Raw genomic sequence first — 22,855 nt, 5'->3', positions numbered from 1 at the left:
CACCTGTAGCTTTCTAAAAGGGGAATATATGCAAGTCATTGGAAAAAGCATGAAAAGACATAAGCACACAAGTTCTTAGGTTGACATTCCATTTACCACAAAAATGGTACAATGGGATACAAAGCCTTTTAAACAAGCTATCTTACAAGCTTAGAGCTTCCATTCTGTTACGAGCTTAACATTGGCACGGTCTTAGGTGAAAAGGCAGTCTTCATGCCTACCATTCACAAGGCTGGAGTGACCGAAAAGCTTGGAGAGAGGCATCCATTCCAGCAAAATCCCAAAATTTAACATCATAGTCATATCCACCAGTTATCAAACGGGCACCTGAAGGATCCAATCCCAAAGCAGAAACCTATACAGGAGAAAAAAAAAAAAAAGTTAAGATCATTCAAGCTTTTTTTTTTTCCCTACAGTCCTTCAGGTGTCACCAAAATATAAAATACTACTAAAGTAGAAAAATAATTCGGTGTGCTGGTGTCTTTCTAAAATACATCAGCTATATTTTGGTTTTGAATTTTCACTACCTTGTATAATGTCCGAGTACTTTGGAAGGGGTAGGGAGAACAGAAATGGAAATTACATAATCTGAATAAACCAGCTGAAGACAGCTGAGAAAAGTTAGTTTACAGTGTTTGCTTTCTAATTGTCTCATTGCAGAATTTGGATATGTTTCACTTCTATGAAAAAAAATTGTACTCTGAACTTTTCTCAAAAGTACAAATCATATTTCTAGGAGGATCCTGAAAACCCATTTAACATCCATCAGTTTAAGATTTTGCGCTAGTTTATTCAAGACAGTTCATCTGCATATATATGTTGTTTGGTTAAATTTCTCTTCTGAATAAAAGAAGAGAAAAAAAAACTTGATTAAAAAAACCCACAAATTTAAAAAAGATACTATTTTACCTAAAAAAGCTCAAAAAAATTTACAAAAACCCATTTGTTTTATATCAAAACTAGCTGCTTAAAGCCACTCAGAACTTTAAGGGAAAGAATGTTTAATGTTCATTACTCTCATTTGTTATCCTCAAATCAAAGGTTGATTAAAATGGAATTTTGAGTGAAAATCCTGTTTTCATTCCTCTATTTGAAGAACTTCATTATAGTAATATTCAAATCACCATATGGAGAAGAGTAGCAGACAGCATCTCATTGATTAAACATCCTTTCACTTACCTTCAAAATTATTTCTTCTCTTTTCTCATTTGTGAAAATACTATCTACTAATATGATTTCAAGTATTAATACAAGATCAGCTAGACAAGGTGTTAAATTAATTAGTAAGACAAGAAAAGAGATTAACTCTCCAAAATTAAGTCATCTACATGAGATAGTGTTGAAAAGTGATATCAAAAACTGTAAAACGTGTATTTTTAGAATTATTCAAAATTACACGCAACCTGAAATGTTAAAATAACTGAAAAAGTTTTCAGGAGAAGAGAAAACTCATATAGAATTCATGCTTAGGTTTTAACCCCTAGAACACAGTTTAACCTCTATTAAGGCATTTCAAGTTAGGCAGACCATGGGTAAAACCTAGACTCCAACCAGCGGATGACTTTTAATCTGGGGACATTGGACAAAAACCTGGGTCATCCCAAACATGTAAGATAGATAATCATCAGATTCAGAAACCCTTTTACAACAAGGAAGACAGTCTTCAGCACAAGAAAATAAAGTAGGAACAAGAAGAAGATGATGAAGAAGTTCTAGAAAATGCCTGGAAAGGGATTTGAAGAAATGAGCCAGAAAATTCTGAAGGAAAAAAAATAATCTTATACTTCACCAAGAACATTCAGACTTATAGAAACTTGTGTGGGGAAAAAAACAACCACACAAAAAAACCTGTATACACAATAAAAGAAGGAAAAGCCTTAATTTCTGGGTGAAAGATAACACCTAAGCATAGTGTCGTAGCTATAGGCTAGCAAGGCAGAACTTCTTTGGGAAAAAAAAAAATCAGGCCAATTATTTTCAGATGCCTAAACCTATACCAAAAATTCCAGATATTGATGTGAAAAAATTACAATAATTTGCATAAAAGGTTGCTCATCTGTATGTATCTCCTTTACATGTATATATGAAAAGTACTGACAGTCACTGATTTAATGCAGACACATAGAAGTACCACCAAAAAACCCTTCTGTCAAAGATGTATCAGTCTACTACCGTATTTTATTTTTAAAGCTTTAATATATAGACTGTGCTATGGAGACTTTTAAAACTTATGTAAACTGTTAAATAGTTCCCACAGAAAACACTGTTTAAAAAATGGAATTTAGCGTGACATATTCTTTTCCATGCCCAGTTGAAAAAATAACCTACAGAAAAGAAATGTTTCAATAAAAACACCAGTTATGAATGGAATTTATTCTTTAAGATGGGCAATATGCTTTGCTAAATTTAAGGTTTCCTTTTCTGAAAGAGTATGGGCTTCTTCTGAGTTTTCTTCTTCCAGTTTTGTGTACAAAAGGCTCACTTAGGTATTCCTTATTTTATCAACAACTCATTTCTAGTCATCTTCTCATTAAGGCTCACACTGTTCCTCATGCTGGTACCTCACTATATTTCAAACACAGAGTGCCAACATCATACAGCCAACAGTTTGAAAAAAGTACTTTCAAGAAAACCAAATTGTTGCAGAAATGATGCTGCTGTTCACCAGGCAACTGACTTCTCCTTAATCTAATTGTCCTGCCTTATTTTAGAGGCATTCACTTGCAGAAATCTTGTCTTTTAGAGAAGGTCTAAAACCTCATTCTTCTAAAGAATGCAAAGTATCATCAGATGTCCTAAACCAGTGCTCCCCCCAAAAATCTAATTCACAGAGTTACTAATAGATTCAACATTTTTCTTTGTACTTCCCTGAGTCAAATGTTTAAATGTACTGTTTTGTGCTATCCCTAAGAATGAATTAAACTCCAAGTGGTGATTATGTCACTGTGACATACTTGATTTTTAAAGATTGCAGAGATGCAACCTCTTACATGTTTAAAAAAAAAAATCCCCTTTTACCATTTAAATGCAAATTTTGAACCCCATTCATTCCATACATGATTTCTAAAATGCAGAAAAACTGGGCATCTTCAGATTAATCATGCATTCAATTAATAGACTCAAGTGTTTTATTCTACAATAACTACTACAGGAAAGACCAGCTGTGACATGAGACGTTAGCAAGCACACTGTTCAGAATACTTCTGATTATGTATTCTTTCTCATACCCACCTATGTATCAAACGTGTCAGGAGGAAAAAAAAAAAACCAAATAGCCCTGAAGTTTCATTGGGAACAGTAACTCCTATTACACTGTATAAGCAAGACAACCGGGAAATTAATCAGGTTTCTGGAAAGGCTCTCCAGCTTGGGAAATCTTTTCTGAGACTTTTCAGCTGCACAGGAATAGAGTCATCATCAAACCCACATTCATTAGACTGAAGAGGTACAGATGGGATACGTAAGTTTAGCTGAAATACAGTACTATGTATGAACATAATGCGAAGACTGTGTTTTAAAATGTTGCGGTGCAACACTGATATTAAGATATGAAGTTGCTCCCATCCTTTTATGTCTGGAATGACATGGGTATTCTAAAACAAACAAATAAAACAAAAAGATAGCCCTTCTACATAAGAGCTCTTTTTTTAATGATACGTTTCATTCACTGCATCCAGTCTAATCCAGCTGTGCTATATATACCCACATTATAACTCACCCCTGCTCTAGGTGATGACAGCTGCATTCTTATGCAGTCAAAATACTTCAGAAGTCTTCCAAATTGTAACTTTCACTTTACAAAGCCTCTTAGAAATAACATGAGCTTATGCTTTAAGAAACCACCAAAAGATTTACTGGTTTAATACAGAGAAAAAAATTTACATAATAAAGTTTGTTAGGAAATGTATTCAAGAAGTACTGTAGAAGCCGTTACTGTCACATGTAAAATGGGAAACTGGTACACTAGTATGCAAATCCTAGTATGCATAGGAATCAGCATGCAAAGAAGTTACGTGCACTGTGTGTGTAAATATCCACTCTACTTTTGTTTAGTGTAATACAACGAATCTTTTACAGGTCTTCAAAGTGAATATTCTTCTGTTTTCATTTATAACACACTTGCTACTTCTATACTCTCCTCCCTCTATGTTTGTATGTCTAACACTATGACAAAACAAATGGGTAAGCCTTATCACCTCTCCACACTCCAAGATAGACCACAAATTCTGATGCCAAATTAATGAATGAACACTTCTGAAAATAAATATTACTGAACCCCCCATGCACACACATTTATGAACTTTACTGTTAAGCTTAAACCCCCAGAAAATGGCTTTCGAATGTCTGACAAATATTAAGAAATTATTAAAAATTGAAATGTTAAACACATTAATTATTGATGTTTAATGTTTTAATTTGATATTGTTAATTTAATAAGTTTATTATTTAATATTGTTGAGTGTTAAATTATTAAGTATATGATTATATTAATTACATAAACAGAAAATTAATCCACGAGTTTTCCTAAAAATCCAGTAATGGAAAATCATACATTTCCTTAGATTGTTTAAAATGTCATGAAAAAGCATTTTTCTCAAATAATTTTTTGTTTTATTTTTCTTTCCTTTCTCCCCCCCGCCCCCAAAGAAATTCTCAGGAATGCCATGAGTGAGAATTCTATTGATTAGCTGACAGTACTTTCACAGGCATATAACAACAACAAAAGAAATTCTAGTATTATTTTTTCATTGAAGCCTAAGTCATGGCCCAAACTAAAGAGGATAAACAGCAGTAGCATCTTTTTTAATGGCCAAAGAAGAATATGGGGAAAGGATTTGGGAATAGATTCAGGGCTATTCATGGCCAGAAAATAAATTCCATTCTATAAAAATAGATCTTCGATCAATCAGCAAATAAAAGCAATTAAATTTGTGTTGGAAGATGAGATTACCCAGAGATGAAAATATTGAGAACCAAGAAATGATAGTTCCAAGTTGGACAGTGGTTCTTTAAAAGAAAGTGAAGTAGGTGAAACCTAGAAAAGATGCAGTCAAAGACAATGAAGAACAAGGTTTCAAGAAATTGAAAATGGTATATAAAAGGCACTTATAAGATTCAAGGAGAATGACAGCAACAACAGAATGTTCAGCAACAACATTCTCTTTGAAATTCAGGACCAGTCCAAGAAAGGCCTAGATTAGACCTATGTATAGATTAGGAAGGTCTAGCCTAGAACAGGAACTCCAACAATTACAGAGAGTGTATTTGACAACAAGCAAGAAGACAAAAAAGCACAGAAGCAGTCCTAAAACACACTTTCAATTACAGTAAGAAAAGACCTAGACTAAAATAACAAATTAGGAAAAAAAAATTAGGTCCTCGAACTTTAGCTGACTAAGTATTTGTTAACTCATTTCATAGACTGGCTCACTTCTGCAAAAACAAAAAGTGTTGAAAATGTGTTATCACTTACTGTTTTTGTCCCATGTTGGAGTGTAATTTCATGAGAATCTGGAATTTTCTTGACAGGGTTCTGGAAAAAAAAGAAAAATCCACCTCTGTGAAAATAGTGCTATGACCAAAAAAAACCCAACCAAACAAAAAAAACCAATACTACAATATATATAAAAGTAAGAAAGGTTTCCCTCACACCAGCCATAACCTGAGGAGGAGAAAGCAGGGGGAAATCAGAAACAACAGGACAGATCCAGATTTTTGTTTTTACGGATATACCCTTAAAAATATGAGGAAAAATTGCTAAAAAAAAAGAGACTACCTTAATAAAGAACAAAACCAGGAAAAGATATCCTGGTTTTCCTCTTTAGAAAACATTAAAATTCTGTTTAGTTCTTAATCACAATATAACAATCTTGACTTGTGATTTAGTCAATCCATCATTATTATACAATGTCTTTTCAAATAAAAGGACTCTATGAACTTAATGAAATTAATGAAAAATCTAGAAATTTCATTACAGGAGCTAAGTTAGCTATGTGGTTTACTAAGATCATGGACTGGCTTCCTGCTTCCACTTACGCCATTATTGCCAGCTCTCACAGGTCTTCACAACTGCCACTTTGATGGCAGCCAACATAGTCAATGTAATTCAGGGAATTTCATTTAATAGCAACATACAGATCAAAGGTAATTGCAGTTTAAAACATTTAATGCATCACACTAACATCCGTAACACAAATATGAAAATAGTTTATGCAGAAAAAAATGTACTGAAAAGTACTCAAGTGACTGCAAGGTTCTCCAAAGGTCATTTGAATCACTATTCTCAAAATGCTCATTTGTCCGGTACCATTTAAGTTTCCTAGAACAGACACGATCTATCATTCTGATGCTTGATATTTTTGTTATAATTTTCTGTTGCTAAAGTCTGATTTTAAAATAATTTTTAAACAGACTTTGTATTATACGTTCTATCTCTTTTCTTATCCATCTCTGCCAATTCCTTCCCTTTTTTTCATGCTTGCCACAGAAAGCCTCTATAGCAGCAGGCTGACTTCCTTTATACTCATTTTATCCTGCAGTTCTATCACCTTTATTTCTCAAATAAAAGTGAAACTTTCATTATCTTTGGTTTAGCCAAACCTACCCTTCTTCTAACTTTACCTCTTGACACTAACAGCAGCTCTGATTCCTAAAACAACTGTATAATTTCTTTCCCTTTTCACGCACACATATATACAGAGATAAGCCAGCAGAAGACTCATGCCCTCTGTTTTCACATTCACAGCATATGCACATCTTTAATAGTCACAGGTGTTTGAAGGGGAACTTGGGTATTAGCATGGAAATCATATATGTACCTGAGCAAAAAAAATATTTATGGGACTGTGGTCCATGCTAAGTCTGAAAAGGTATGTATTGGGTCAGGCTGAGATGGAGTTACTTTTCTCCGTAGCAGCCCTCACAGTGCTGTGCTTTGTACTGGTAGCTAGAAAGGTGTTGATAACACACCAGTGTTTTGGCTGCTTCAGAAGTTGTTGGTACAGAAGCATAACTCCTCTTGGCACTGTGACTGCCCATGCTACACTGGATGTTTAAAGAAAACATCCCCCCTACACATCACACAAGCAGTGCTACATGGACTAAGTGGGTTGTGTTGATCATACAATGATCTCAACCGGGGAAACCCAATGACCTAGGAATCCTGGAAGAGATCGTGGACTGGCCAGAAGGGAGAGATTTTGGAGCATTTCCTGAGGAGGTAGCTTGTGCCCAAGAGGCCCCACCATATAAAGAGTTATCAGAAGATGAAAGGTGTTATGCTTTGTTTACTGATGGATCCTGTTGTGTGGTAGAAAACCATCAGAGGTGGAAAGCTGCTGCATGGAGTCTGACATGACAAGTTGTTGAAGCCACTGAAGGAGAACATGAGTCAAGTCAGATTTCAGAAGTGAGAGCCATCCAACTAGCCCTAGAGATTGCTGAACAAGAGAAGTGGCCAGTACTCTGTCTCTATACTGACTCCTGGATGGTGGCTAATGCCCTGTAGCAGTGGCTACAGTAGCAGAAGACCAATTGGCAGCGCAGGGTTAAACCCCCCTGGGCTGCTGCAGTGTGGCAGGACATCGCTGCCTGGGTAGAAAACATGGCTCTAAAGGTACATCATGTAGATGCTCACATGTCCAAAAGGCGTGCCACTGACGAGCATCGAAACAATGAACAGGTAGACGAGGCTGTCAAAATTAAAGTCGCTCAGGTGGACCCGGACAGGGGGCATAAGGGTGAGCTATTCATAGCTTAACAGGCCCATGAAACATTGGGACACCTAGGGAGAGGTACAACATATAGATGGGCTCGCGATCAGTCCATACAGTTGGACCTGACCATGCAGGCCATCACACAGGTCACTCATGAATGTGAAACATGTGCTGCAATCAAGCAAACCACATGAGTAAAATCTCCCTGGAACTAAGGGCTGTATCCGGGTTTTCAATATGGCGAGGCCTGGCAAATTGACTATATTGCACTACTGCCACGAACACACCAAGGCAAGCGCTACATACTCACTACTGTGGAAGCAACTACTGGTTGGATAGAAACATACCCTGTAAACCATGCCACTGCCCAAACCACTAACTTAGGCCTTGAAAGGCAAATTTTGTGGTAACATGGTACCCCAGAAAGAACTGGATCAGACAATGGGACTCATTTTGGAAATAACCTCATAAACTCCTGGGCAAAGAAACACAGCATTGAGTGGGTGTATCACAGCCCTATCACCCACAAGCCTCTGGAAAGATTGAGAGATATAATGGACTGTTAAAGACTATGTTGATAGCATTGGGCAATGAGGCATGGAAGCACTGGGATGCAGATTTAGCAGAAGCCACTTGGCTGGTTAACACAAGAGGATCTGCTAACCATCCTGGTCCTGCCCAAACAAAACCCCTACATACTGTGGGAACAGAAAAGGTCCCCGCAGTGCACATGGGGAAGTGGCTGAGGCAAGCAGTGTGGATTGCTCTTCCCATGGGAAAAGGCAAACCCACCCGCGGGATTGTCTTCGCTCAAGGACCTGGGTGTACTTGGTGGGTAATGCAGAAGGATGGGGAGACCTGGTGTGTGCCTCAAGAAGATTTAACATGGAGGGGGAAATAATCTGTGATGAGAGTTTTATGCTATAGGAAGAAATGTAGCAGGAAAGACCTGAATCAACGAAGAGTGAGTTTCACAATGAACCAGAGTGTGCAACAATGACCCAAACCAAGCCCATGGTGGTGCCCAACAATCGAACATATGGGTTCTCCTGTCCTGAGCACCCATCTTGACAGATGGGGCCCAAGTCATAGCCTGTTCTTATGAACACCTGGAGGAGAGGAGGAAGCCCATGGAATGGGAGAGTAATACCTATCTGTTAAAGGACAGGGGATAGCAGTTAATGGGAATGTATAAATCTGTATATTGGGTATAAAGATGGCTTAAGTATGTAGTTTAAGTTGCAAGTGTTGGTTAGAAGGCATTTCAGTAATGATAATTAAATACAATGGGATGGTTAGAAGATATATATATGTATTAAATTATGTGGAACCTGAGCATGATGCAAATGGTATAGAATAAGGGGTGGAGATTGTATTGCATCTGGCTGAGTTAATTTTCCCCGTAGCCACCCTCACAGTGCTGTGCTTTGTACTGGTAGGTAGAAAGGTGTTGTTAACATACCAGTGTTTTGGCTACTGCTGAGCAGTGCTCACACAGCATCAAGGCTGTCTCTCCAACATTCCCCCCTCACAAGTAGGCTGGGGCTGGGCAAGTTCTTAGGGGACATAGCCAGGACAGCTGACCCAAACTGACCAAAGGGATATTACATACCATATGACATCTGCTCAGCAATAAAAGCTAAAAGAAAGGAGGAGGGGGGGGGGCATTTGCTATTATGATGTTTGTCTTCCAGAGCAACTGCTACGTGTACTGAAGCCCTACTTCTCGGGAAGTGGCTGGACATCACCTGCTGATGGGAAGTAGAGAATAAATCTTTTGTTTTCCTTTGCTTCCACCTGCGGCCTTTGCTTTTGCTTTATTAAACTGCCTTTATCTTGACCCATGAGTTTTTTCCCCATCTTATTTATTCCTACTGCCCATTCTGCTGAGGAGTGGAGTGATACAGCAGCTTGGTGGGCACCTGGCATGCAGCCAGCGTCAACCCACCACAAAGTAACAGTAAAGGTTTACAAATAGCTACACATTACACTGTGAAAGGTATAGCCAACATGGCATTAAGAGGTACTTCCACAGACTCAGTGGTTTACAAGTTGAGAAACAGATGTAACTCTAAATTCCCAAGTGAAGCTGACATTATGAAAATTAGTTTATTGTTCAATTGACACTATAAAGCACCCAGACAAAGGTATAATTATAATACAAATTAAGTTTTCTGCGCCTCTTCGTTCCCTGCACTATAAATTGGTATTTGCTGTTCTCGGGATGCAAAAAAACTGCTCAACAGCCACTGCCTGTACTTGCCACCTAAGCACATTCCATAAAAACAAAAGTGTGAAAAGGAAACAAAGGGCTTCCAAGATTCATACCACCATCACCCACAACAAAAGATGTACTACTTCTGTGAAGCAAAGGCTTTCACAGAAACTGTCTGTTGCTGGAAGGAGAAAGAGCATTTTGGTCATTCTCATCTTAATTATTGCAAGGTTGCTTGTATTCCAGTCCACTTATTCTAATATTTTAAGATTGCTCATTTCATATACCTTACCACAAAGGTAGGTATTGTATGTCTATATTGTGTCCACACTGAATTTAATTTTGAGAGGGTATCTTAACTACTTTAAGAATTCTTTCAATATTTCAAACAAAAAAAATTAAATTAAATTATTAATAAACACAATGTGCTAGAATTTACTTAATTTTAATTGCTAGCTCTTTCTTCCAGGTGACAATAATGAAATCCCTCTTTTAATGAGAAGAGTGAACCACTCATATAAAAACATTTCTGCTTTACAGTGCACTCATGTTGAACACTGTTCTGGCTACTTATCTTTAAGGCAGAACAACAGACAGGAATACATTCTGCCACCTGATAAATCAAACAGCCTGAGCCTGAAAGTCAGACATTTGGCGAGTGCTAGCGGTGCTAAGATCTGCAGTGTCTAAGGGATGCCTAACAGTTAAAGTAACTGTTTAGACTACTCAAAACAAAAAATTAACAAAACATCCAGAACATATCTTGCCATAACATCTTCAAATCAGCCAAACATTTACAAAAAAACCAAGGTGGCTTATTCTATTTTAGTAACTATGAACTTCCTAAATGACTGATAATGCTATAAATATCTCTAGCCTGCTAAAACAAATGCCCATATGTGCACACAAAAATCAGATGCAACTACCACTTTTCCAGTTATTACATTCCGAAGAATAATGAATGCTATAAAATCCTTTTTTTCACACTCTCAAAGAAAATATACTTAATACATTTTATGCTGATTTGAACATCAGGTTCCTATGTATACTGGAATATTACTGTAAGTCTGAAAAAAAGTAGTTTGCCCACAGTGTACCTGTACTTCCAGGCCTTCCAGTTGTTGCTTGGATTTCAGGTGTTAAGTTTACACAGATTGATTTTAATATTTCAATAATGCTGTTCTAGAAAATTTGTATTGTAATTAAAACTAGAAGACATGGAATCTTTCCAGGATTTTTTGTTGTTGGGTTGTGGTTTTTTTTTCCTTTTTAAACCATATCAGGAAAAGACAATATGTTAAATTTCTCTTTTTCTTTTAGCAGAAACAAAGGAAAACACTTTTGGTGTTGACCTATCTCCTAGTTTTTTTACAAAAATTCTCAATTCCCCAGCTTACATAAGATTAACATCTATTAAATCTGTGAAATAGTGTATTCTAGGAGTTCACAGTTTTTCTCAAAAATGAAAAGTCTTACCTTTTAAATAATTTCTGCACAAGGACACTGCAAGTCAGGCATCACATCTGCAGTTTTCAGTTACATTTTTTCAGGGAATTTCAGCTCTAGCTTACTGTTAAGCTCCTGAGCCTGACAACACTCTTCTGTTCACTGCGCCACTGCCCCTAAATACTGTGGATTTTTTTTTCGTGTTTCTTTTGGGAGCTTCCTTATCCTCAAGCAATACTCAGAAAATATGCCACTAGAAACCACAGGCTGAAACTAGGTCAGAGTCTCCAACATCTCTTGAGAAAAATCAAAGACAAAAAAAAAAAAAAAAATCAAACAAACCAAGGATGCAGGTCAAACCAGAAAAGTGAGAGAATAGGCATACACAAAAATAATTAGGTAAAATCTAGATTTCTACATCCTACAAGATATCCTTCAATATGCTCGGGATTGTGAATATAGGCAACAATAATCATTGGAACTTGGCAGAAGACAGAGGGATGCAAGAGGTGGGAAAAGAATGGGCTGGTATCTTTATGATAAACTGAACATTTGGCTTGGGAAGAAAGTTAGGCCCTACAGAAGTAATAAAAAAATCCACTAAACAGTATCAGAGAGAGGAATTTACAATTAAAAAATACCTCAAACTTTACTATCTGTTAGCCTTTCTAATAGATTGAACATCCGAAAGTCATTTTAGAATGATGATTAGATTATATTCACAGGCTTAAATGGATAAAAGCAAAGACTATGAAAAACAAAATGTAAATGCCACAATGACATATTCTGCTGATCTCACATACACAGTAACTGCGAACTGCACTTGAAATAAATGAAAAATAAATTCATCCACTAGAATCCAACCTCCCCCGCCCGCTAAAAATACCCCTACAAGTTAGACTATAGGTCCTCAAATGACTTGCCTCTTCATGGCCCAACCAGAGAAGGGCAGAATGATGTATTTATGCCCAAAAGTACCTGTACTTCTCTGTTTGCAGAGGTCTATATTTCACTAAATGGAAACTACCCTGTGTGAAAGAGACTTGCAAGCTACAGGTAATCTTTCATGTACCAGGCCCTTAAATAGAAATTTTTATGGGCACCCACAGGACTACAGTTTAACAGAGGAAAACAATACAATTTTTTTCTCTGTGTTTGCAACTGTCATTAGATTCCAGTATAGAGGATCTTGCCTTCCTTGAGGATTTCAAGATCATATGGTGCCCTGGAAGAAAACACAAATTTCTTTTTCTGGATAGCTCCTGTGTTCTTAGAGCTCTCCCAAAACACTGACTTGATGGAGACTTGAAGAGACTTCTCATTTGTAGGAGCAGAACTATGGTACAGCATGGAGAAAAAACATGCAAAGCTAGAAGTGGTTAAACTAAAGGTAAGCACTTTCCCTGTCTTGAGCAGAAGAAGAGGTTAAAGTTGGCTTGGCTACTACTTACTTTAAATACCTTAAGTATTATACTAAAAAATCCCTTCTGCTGTAATAGTAAACACTCACACCCTGCTCTTTTGGGTCTCTGGTTTGGTACACTCCACACAGAAGACCCTGTCTGTTCATAGACAGGAGTGAAGAGAAGGAGGCAAGAAATACACTTTACAGAGATTTCTCCATGTCTGGTGAAACTGCGGGTTTCACAGAACAAATTCAACAGAGGTGACCTAACACAGATGATCTCTGCCTCACTAGAAGACAGATGGAATAACTGGGTTCCTAATGGACAGCAGGAATAGATAGTGGAAGTGGGAGAGGGACAAAAATCCCTAGCATCAAATGGTGATGGAATTACCATCATCTGCTTAAGAAACTGCAGCAATTCAAACTTCCAAATGAAGCGCTCCCTGCACAAAGCCATGTTTTAATCATCCAAATCCCACGCTTTCTGGCAATTAAGAAAAAAGAACTTTCTATTTTCAAGCATTTTGTTTATAAATGCCATGTTTATGTTTTCTTTTAAGCTTGTTTTAAAGCCTCCTTTCTTCCCCTCCAAAATGACTGTATTGCATGGAAAAGCAAATGCCACACTGCTGGGGGATGAGGTAGGGGGAGCAAGAAAGCTTGAGACCCTTTGAAAGGTTTTTATTTTAGACTCCAGCATAAAGACTGACAGTGCTGAAATCACCTTCCTTGTGACCAGACAGTAACAATTTTCCATATCTTCCATTCTTCTCCAACAAAGAGTTCAAAGTAATAAGCATGATTTAAAAAGAATAATCAATAGTGACAGGAGTAGTTAAAAAGAGAAATGTAATGTCTCCTAATAAAAATGTTTGTGCTGTAAATTATGTAACAGATAAATGCTCTTAAGAAAATGCTCTTAATAAAATGCTTTTAAGAAATTTTAAGAAGAAAACAAATGGGCAGGCAACTCATCAATGATCACAACAGAAAGGATGAGATTTCTGACACAGTAATTCCTGAAGTAGAGAGGTACACCACCAGCAGCTCTTCAGTTTAGACAGATAAAATACCACAGAAAACCACTGAATTGTAAAGATAAATGCTTAGAACAGCATCACAGAAATCTGGTCCAACTGCTGCAGTATCTAGGCTCAACAATATGCTAATATCAGTAGCAGAAGGCTTTAAACTACTTCTATTTTAGAAGTTATAACAAAAAAGCAAATCATGCTTGTTGTTGCTTGCTAATTTCTGCATCACATGTTCAGTTTACAGGTCCAAGTACTCTCTCTCAGATGTCACCTAAAATACAACCCAAATGCTTCTCTTTTCAGGGGAAAGAGTTACAGAAGTCCATCAAACTTTGGAGGGGAACACTTGCACAACCTCTCTGTATTGCAGTTAAGTTCAGAGCCACAAACATGCAGTTTTTCCTTTCTACCTCACATCCAACTTTGATAAATACTACATCTGTGTAAGTGAATGAAATCAAGAGACTATTGTAGTGATGACTAACAGAGAGAATAGAATCTTGTTCCATCCTTCAATATTGAGCCTGAAACACTATTAGATGAAAGACAAAAGGGTGTGGAGGGGACTATTTCACAGATCTGGAAGAAAACAGGCCTTATTCCTCTTTTCAGTCTAGAAAAAAGTTTTAAGCTGTTAGGCATCCAGCTGAATTTTCCATGACAGCAGTGAAAGCTGAAGACAGTAATAAGAGTTTAAATAGATTTTTTCTGTTCTTTTTTAAACTCCTTTTGCAAACAAACACACACTGATGTTCATGTTTTGTTCCACAAGTTACTCCTCACGCACTTATTAAAACCGTATTGCTTGTAAAATGGGCAGGTTTTCCAACCCACAATTTTTCGTTACTTTCCTCCATAACTTAAACTGAAAATAAAAGCCTAAGATATACACTTATGTTGCACAAATGTACACTCAAGAGAAAGATGGACTATGAAAAAACACAGCGTGAGAGATGAATAAGATGCTGTTCTACAGCAACAGAAAAATAGAAATGTTTCTGGGTTTGTAGGACTGCATTATCCACAAACTTGCATGGAGAAGGAAGCATCCAGATTTGAAAGGACATTTCAACAACTTTTAATTTCCTCACTTTTAGGTGTTAAGAGTTGACAGACGTATTCTGATACAAACTTGCATGTTATTAAGCTCAGTTTGGCCCGGATTCATATAATCTGAGTTTCTGAATGTGATGCATCTAAATATGGAAAACACTTCACTTCAGACTTCCTACACAGCCTTCAAAAAGAGACAGATAACTCCAGAAGAGGAATCAGCTATCAAAAACCTGAATCATCTGGAAACCTTTCCTCTTAATGAATTATTCAGAGAGTACAAAGCAACTGAATTCCTAACATTGGTGCCTTGATTAGCTTGGATGAATCGGGGCCTATGTGTGTGTATTCTCTAAAATTTTGGTCCAAAAAAGATGAACAAAAATATTGTGGAAAACAGGAGGATACATGCAAACACCAGTATGAATCATCTTGGCTGATATTCCCATGAAACATCTACAATATCTGTTACTCGTGGAAAAACATAGATAACTCATAACTCCATGATAAATAAAGAAAACCTTAAAAATTAACTGAAGTATTGGAAGGGCCCTACAAAATACTCTCTCTCCCAGTTAGCCTTTAATTCAGTTTAACAGTCAAAACAGCACAGAACTTGTGTCTTGAATTTTAAGTACAGGAAGACTAAGGAGAGGTTATTCTTCAATGAGCTACAATGCATTACTCCAGGGTGCATTCAAGAATTAAGGAGGTGCTTAAGTAGATGAACTTCCTTTTGAATGCCTACAGGAAGTAAATTTATTTATTCAATATGGAAATGGTACTGTGGCTCGCTTCTCTCAACATCATCTAATTCACAGCCTCATGAAATTTTTTCTTATGATCTAAACCAGAGTGTTTTGTCAGGTTTAACCAGCAAGGGAAAAGACCTTAGATTAAATCTTCGTTCCAACACACGACTGCCTAAAAATAATAACTCTGTAATGTTATTATAGGTCAGATAAAACAAATTTTCTTAGATGATGAGTCAAACGGTAATTCAGTGACTGTTCCCAGACACAACAGGTAACATGAATTAAATCTCCTCTTCCCTTTCATGCCACTTACTGGCATGTCCCCTTCTGAAAAGGCTTGAGTGATTTAAGAACTTAGAAAAGGTATGCAGTTAAGAGTCTCAGCATGTTTCGCAAATATCTTTTTTAGATATAAACATCATACTTCTAAAGTACAGCAAAAAGCCTGCTTGATCTGTCTCCTGGGAGATCATTTTAGATAGATTTCAGGAGGTTACTATTTTTCACCTAGATTCTAAAATCTCATTCAGTTAACTTCTAAATTTATAACAAGCCCTTGATTTACAAAGTCATAGTTTATATTAATATTTATGACCTGGGAATTGTTCTCACAATCTATACCAGAGAAATTCTCTTGAGTCTTCTCTAAAGCAAGTTGTAATCACTGATAAAACTGATCTAAATCTAAAATTGCCTGCGGTCATTCAAGTTTCCTTTGCAGTATCTTGGAGACTGATTTATTTAAGCTGAGTGTTCTGGTGATACTTCAGATACATTACATTCTGCTCACATAACCACCTACCTACTTCATACTTATCATCTCAGTTGCAAATGCGTATAAATATAAATACTTCATATTTGCTAAAACAGTATGCACAAGTGCCACATAACACCAAAAAGCACACATGTTCAGTCAAGACAGTTTTATAACAGTAATAAGATACACAAAATTACTACTACCTACATGTTAAGAATTAAAATAATTGCTAGCATTTTCAGTCACACATGTCCTTTATTAAGATTATTCTGTAGACCTGAATAGAGTATTTCATTTTAACATAAAGGAATACTTCTATTTACTCCAAAATAGTAAAATGGCACACACAACCATAGATCAATGAGGAAATACAAAACAAACACACAACTAACATCTTCGCTCTGAAAGCTCTGCTCAGCCTAACCAAAGAATAGCTTAATTCTGAAATCAGAAAGGACAAATAATTGTAAACTTTCAACTCTTTGGAGTTTAAGTGCCAAATGCTTAGTTCAGATGCAAACAGGCCTCACTTATGCATTCACATATTTCACATCCAGCTTGGTAAGAATTTCTGTACCACACAGGTTCCATGTGGGATTTCTACCACAGGGAATATGCCCTAAAACACATACATGAAAGAATCCAAGAACACAACATTGGATGCAGGACCAGACTGAACCTAACTCTCGTTAATGCATAACATTTTTCAGCTTGCTAGCCAGTTCACTTAATTATTTACATTAAACTCGCTCTAAAACATCTTTTATCTAAATTATACAGACACTTTATCACCTTTTGGCAAACTTTAGAAGAAAAAATGCTTGCAGTTCTTTCACTTGACTTACCAAGAGAAACCATGAAAGCCAAGGTTACACTAAGAATTCCAAAAGCAGTATCCTGCCTTCTAATAATAGAACACTTTTAGATGTTTCAGTCATTAAAATAGCTTTACTGTTCTGCAGATTTACCTTCTGTCTTAAAATAAAATTATTTATGAAATATTTTAAATTTAGAAACCAATCATGTACAAAGTTTAACAGTTTTTGAAAAAAAAAACCCCAAAGCCTCCCTCCTATATATTTTAAAAGTCAGTGATATTATTAAGCTTTTGTAATTCATGCAGCAAAAGGCAATTTTAGTTACACTGACTTCTATGGAAGTACATTAAGATAATATATGCAGTAGAATAAGTATTAATGTTTCTTTTGGAAGTTTTGTAAGCAGTGGAATTAAGACCATCAGCAGCACTACACTCTAAATCTTAATTTTGAGCTCATCAAAACTTAAAAAGCCAACACAACCAGTAGATGTTCAATATTTGGCACTGTCTGAAACAGACATGGCGTTTAAAACAATTAAAATAAAATGCATTTTTCCTCTCATGAAAAAAGAGCCTGATATTCACTTTAAGACTTCTGGTGATCATGTTAGCATTGAATTTCATAAGCATTAAGACAATAACAAATAAGAACCTCCATATCAATTTAACTTCAACCTTATTAGTGAGCTATGCCCTTTAAATTATACATGTTTTAATAAACAAAATTAAAACAATACACCATTGGTGTAGACCAATCCTTGACCTTTGACTTTGTGCAATTAATTTCATTCCTACATACCCCAGTTTTCTCACCTGAAAAATTTGAATAAATAATATCTATCATAAGGAATCTGCTACAAGGTTTTATTCAGCAATGTTGGTGAAGTTCTTCAGATTCCTCGGGGATCCTGTTATTCTCAGCAAACTCACTACAGTCAGCAAAACTAAACAATCACATCTCTAGAGAGAGAGCTGTCCACAGACTACAGTTTTCAACAGTTCTCCAACTGTGATTGTAAAAAGGTGTTCACTCAAATGTTTACTCTAGGATCTTAATAGAGACACAAATTTATGTATACCATCCCACTTAGTGACAAATATTCCAGTTGTCTACAAACTTATTGATCAATTAGGATAAGGAATTAAAACTCGGGGGGGGGGGGGGGGGGGAGCGGGGAATCATCAGTTAGTCATGCAAAGAAGATCTACAACCACAGGGTGAAGGTAGGGGTGGGGGTTAAAAATTACAGCATGCCTAAGTTACTGCAGGAAGGAAGGACAATTTCCTATCTAGCTCCCACAGCTGGTTCCAATTCTATCACTGTTTCGATTACTAATTCTCCCATGCCACCCATAAATTACCTTCAAAACATTAACATTTAAGCTGTCTTAGAACAGCACAGTTTTATGTAACGTGACATGAAAATAAATTGCTAAGTGACTTTAACTATGCATCTGGAAAGAGGAAAAGATACATTGGTATTGTACACATGTGAGGTCCATGCTAGGAAGAAACACACCTTTCTCCACACTTCCCTCAGATATACTCCTTTAACTAAAGCTTATGCCAGAAGGTAGTGCATTATGGCCAGATGATGTATCTCATATTGTTAAAGCTGTTGTAATACCCAATGACACTGCAAATAGTTTTCAAAATGTTCAGGGCAAATACTAAGCACTAGGTTAAAAATCACAGCCAGTGTGAATATGTTGGTTTTATTTTTAATCATAAAACCCATCATTTTTAAAAGTTGCACCCAAGAATTGTAAAACATTTATCTTCTATGCGTTTATATGATGTCTTACTATAGTATCTATAAATGTTGAGATTCTTCCAGCATACTGTATCAAAAATACTGATTTCTATACATGTAATGTAATCTGAAAATTCCAAGTGATTACAATTAAACCTGACAAGACACACAACTAAACAGAGCGCCATTGATTTCCACATAGCAATTAAACAACTATTATTCAGTATTGCTCAGTTGTGGGTTATACAGGAACAAAGTAAAGACTCCAACACATTTTCCAGTGGAGTGATGCCCACATGTCACATCCAATGCTTATTATAGTCATTCCTCAAGGAGCACGAGTTATAAAAAGCACACAGAAGCAATGCTTTCACTTTTTCACCCAGACTAAGATAAAGATCCATTGTCTAGACAATACATAAAATTTTAGCTGTGTCCATTGAGAAAGAAGGCAAAAATTCAAGAACATAATGCCTTACTGAAATGCCTCATTTCACAGACTTTTACTGACATTATGTTAAGACCTTGTATATTTTTCTTATTCTGTAACTGTTAGAAAATGTAGAATATTACACACATCCTATGAGATCTTTTCTTAAATTATTCAATCGGCTTCTTGATCTTCTCCCCAAGAAGCTATTGCAGATACACTATACTATACAAAGATTACTTGAGTTACCAGAAAAGTCTTCTTCCTTTTACAATCTAAAATTTAAGTTTGGATTATATGATTCAAATTAAGTCATTATTAGCCGTGTACATAATAACCTTGTTAATTTAGCTGAAATGGATTAATAGCAACATGAATCTTCAACTTTGTCATAATAGATAGTTAACAATATGTTTTTAATTTACACTTATATAGTCCAAAGATGACAATTTCGGATGTTCAGATGATGCTCTACAATTACTTTCTTTTGAAGTCAGGAAAGAAAAGCATAGTCCAAAGACAGAAGGAACTCCAGGTTTCAGAATGCATATCTACTACATATCTGCTGTGAGATTGTCAGTAAGACAGTTGCTTGTCTGTCTAAGTATCATGTCTTAAATGGGATAAAAAGTCCCATCTTGCAGGTGTACCACAATGATACATTAATAAGAATGGTAGGTTTGTTCATGCATTTGAGGGGCTCAGATTCTATCAAGCCAGAAGCCATTATTAATGCCTATTATTAATATAAAACAATATAATAGTTTGGGTTGGAAGGGACCTTTAGAGGTCATCTAGTTCAGGGACATCTTCAACTAGATCAAGTTGCTCAGAGCCCCGTCCAACCTGACCTTGAATGTTGCCATGTACTGAGGACTGATTCCAGAGCTGAACGCAGCACTCCAGGTGGGGTCTCACCAGAGCAGAGAAAAAGAAGAATCACCTCCCACAACCTGCTGGCCATACTTCTTTTCATGCAGCCCAGGATACAGTTGGCTTTCTGGGCTGTGAGAGCACATTGCTAGCTCATGTCCAGTTTTTCATCCACCAGTACCCCCAAGTCCTTCTCCGCAGGGCTGCTCTCAATCCCTTCATCCCCCAACCTGTATTGATACTGGGGGTTGCCCCGACCCAGGTTCAGGACCCTGCACTTGGCCTTGTAGAACCTCATGAGGTTCAACAAGGGCTTACTTCTCGAGCCTGTTCAGGATGCTATGTCATACTTTGAGATACCCTAAGTTCCTTACAAGCTCATTTACAAAACAAAGTAAAAACAAACAAACAAAATAACACATTAGGAAAAAAAAAAAAGAAGAGCTCTGTGTATAATGCTCGTATTGCAAGTTAAATCTTGCAATTGGTGGGAAAATAGATCTGTGGTAATTCATATCTCCTGCTTCACTGATTGGTGCAAGTTACCAGGAGTGCACAATTCCATAACTACTGTTTCCATATATAAGCAAGCTAAGAAAACCCTCTCTTCTTCCCCTGTAACAAGCAAGCACTTAAACGTAGGTCCAACTTGCTATTCTATCAAAAGAGAAACAAAAGTATAAAATAAGCTAAAAATAAGCAAGGGAGAAACAGAGAGCTTATAAATACTGGCTTTCCACAGGAAAAGTTGAAGTGGTGGGAAGGAACATATAACCCATAAAATAATCTGACCCAAATGCAGTCCAAGAATTTTTGCTCAGATTTGTTCAAATTCCCTGCTATGGACATTTTCCAGACAACTAACAAGGAAGCCAAAACAAGGATTCCTAATTTTGCATAGTTTGCTGGGCTTAGGCAGAATTTAACTCCTGTTTCTGGAATTTGTTCTGTAGGCCTGAATTCTTCACATTAACCTTGTGTTTGACATCCTCCTTGGACATGTGATCCAAGAAGTGACATGGTTTAGTTCTGAAACTAATGCTATGTCACACAACACCTACTGCTGTCCTGGGCTTGACTGTTTCTCAGGCCTTTTAACAATTTACATTTCACCTCTGGGGAGCCACACAAAATGGCCAGTAGATAAGCTTACAAAACAGTTTTTCAATGCCATTATTCTGTTTACAGATAAAGTGCAAAGTACAGATCATTTGAAGGCACTTTTCTTTACCTGCTTGCTTTTTAAGTTTACCTTGCCTTCTGTATCATACATTCAGATACTTTGGATCCCCACTTCATCTGGCTACCACAGGTAATATCCAGTCTGATTTAGCAAAAATGGATCTTGGAGTAGAGAATGATGGCATCTTCTTGTCTTCAGGTTCCTCTCACAAGATCCTGATAAACCTCTACAGACATGGAGAAATTCCTACCGGGACACTTTATTTAGGTGAAGTGTCCCTTCATAAACCAGTCATTTCAGAAACCACTGTATAGGGCAATCTATTAAAATGGGAAAACCCTGACACTGATGGTAACCTGTTCCTACCTGTGAACCACCTGCCATTGGAATTTCAGTGTAATAGAGAAATAAGAAATTGGAGAAAGAAAAAGAATCCTGCTTTTAAAACACAATCATCAGTTTGACACAAACATGTACAAAAATTATTAAAACCCATCATAAGCTGTTCATGCATTCTTAAATCCTCACAGTGACTATGATACCAAACAAATCCAGTAGGGTGGAACATAGGTGAGGGAACAAGCTAGCAAGAGTGAGCAAATGCATATAAATAGTTTTTTGCAGTTGGTTGTGGGTATCAAGAGCTTAGAAGTATCTATTAATACTGACAGGCACGGGGTAGATACACATTGCACTGTCAAAATTTTGCACAATGAAGGGAGTGGGGGAGTTCTGGCTAAGACACTGGTATTTTTCATAAGATTAGATATTTGCTCTGAGATTATAATTACTGTTCAAGTGATAGGCTTGCTTACAAACTTCCACTTAAAGAACTCAAATGACCCATAAGCTATATTGTGAACTGCATGCAATTTAACCTATCTACCCCAATGTATGAAAGACCTGAGATGACCTCCTTAGAACTTGCAATTACAACAAGATATGGTATGTTAAGCCTAACGTTTACACAGTAATCCCTGCTCATTGTAAAAGTGCCAAGATGAGAGATTATTGTCAAGTGTGCCTCAGAGCTTCTCCTCCATGCCTTTCAGCAAGAACAATGGCACAGCGCAAAGTCAGGCAGTGTATTATCAGGGGCTGCCACACAGTGTTTTCAAAAAACCTATGACATCTAAAACTACATTGTTTTCTTTGGTGAGAGATGAGTGGTTACAGATGAAAGATAAATTAAATATTATTTATTCATCTTATTTCAAATACAAACATTCTGCACATGTGTTTGGATTCTCGTAATCAGCCCCTGGCCTGCAAGACATATTTCCTAACAAAGCAAGCCTAAAACCACCAATAATCTTTATTTTAGACTATCTGTGCCTCAGCCACTCCTGATTTAATTTTTCTGTCTGCAAAAACTGCAATATGTACAAACAGCTTGGAACCAAACCTAGTTA

At 36.7% G+C, this 22,855-nt stretch overlaps 1 protein-coding gene across 1 annotated transcript in view; it reads right to left on the bottom strand.

Moving 5' to 3' along the window:
- WDR70 (WD repeat domain 70) overlaps nucleotides 1–22,855 on the bottom strand; it is a 142,090-nt gene that overhangs the window by 97,087 nt on the left and 22,148 nt on the right. Inside the window, exons 6-7 of the mRNA XM_075019702.1 lie at nucleotides 5,474–5,533; nucleotides 222–355 (exon numbers count right to left, since the gene is read on the bottom strand). Coding sequence (XP_074875803.1) covers nucleotides 222–355; nucleotides 5,474–5,533 — 194 coding nt within the window. The remainder of the gene's footprint in view (nucleotides 1–221; nucleotides 356–5,473; nucleotides 5,534–22,855) is intronic.

Source organism: Buteo buteo, chromosome Z (genome assembly GCF_964188355.1).
Source record: "Buteo buteo chromosome Z, bButBut1.hap1.1, whole genome shotgun sequence".
NCBI lineage: Eukaryota > Metazoa > Chordata > Aves > Accipitriformes > Accipitridae > Buteo > Buteo buteo.
Note: the sequence above shows the minus strand (reverse complement) of the source record. Positions and strands in the feature narration are given on the sequence as shown.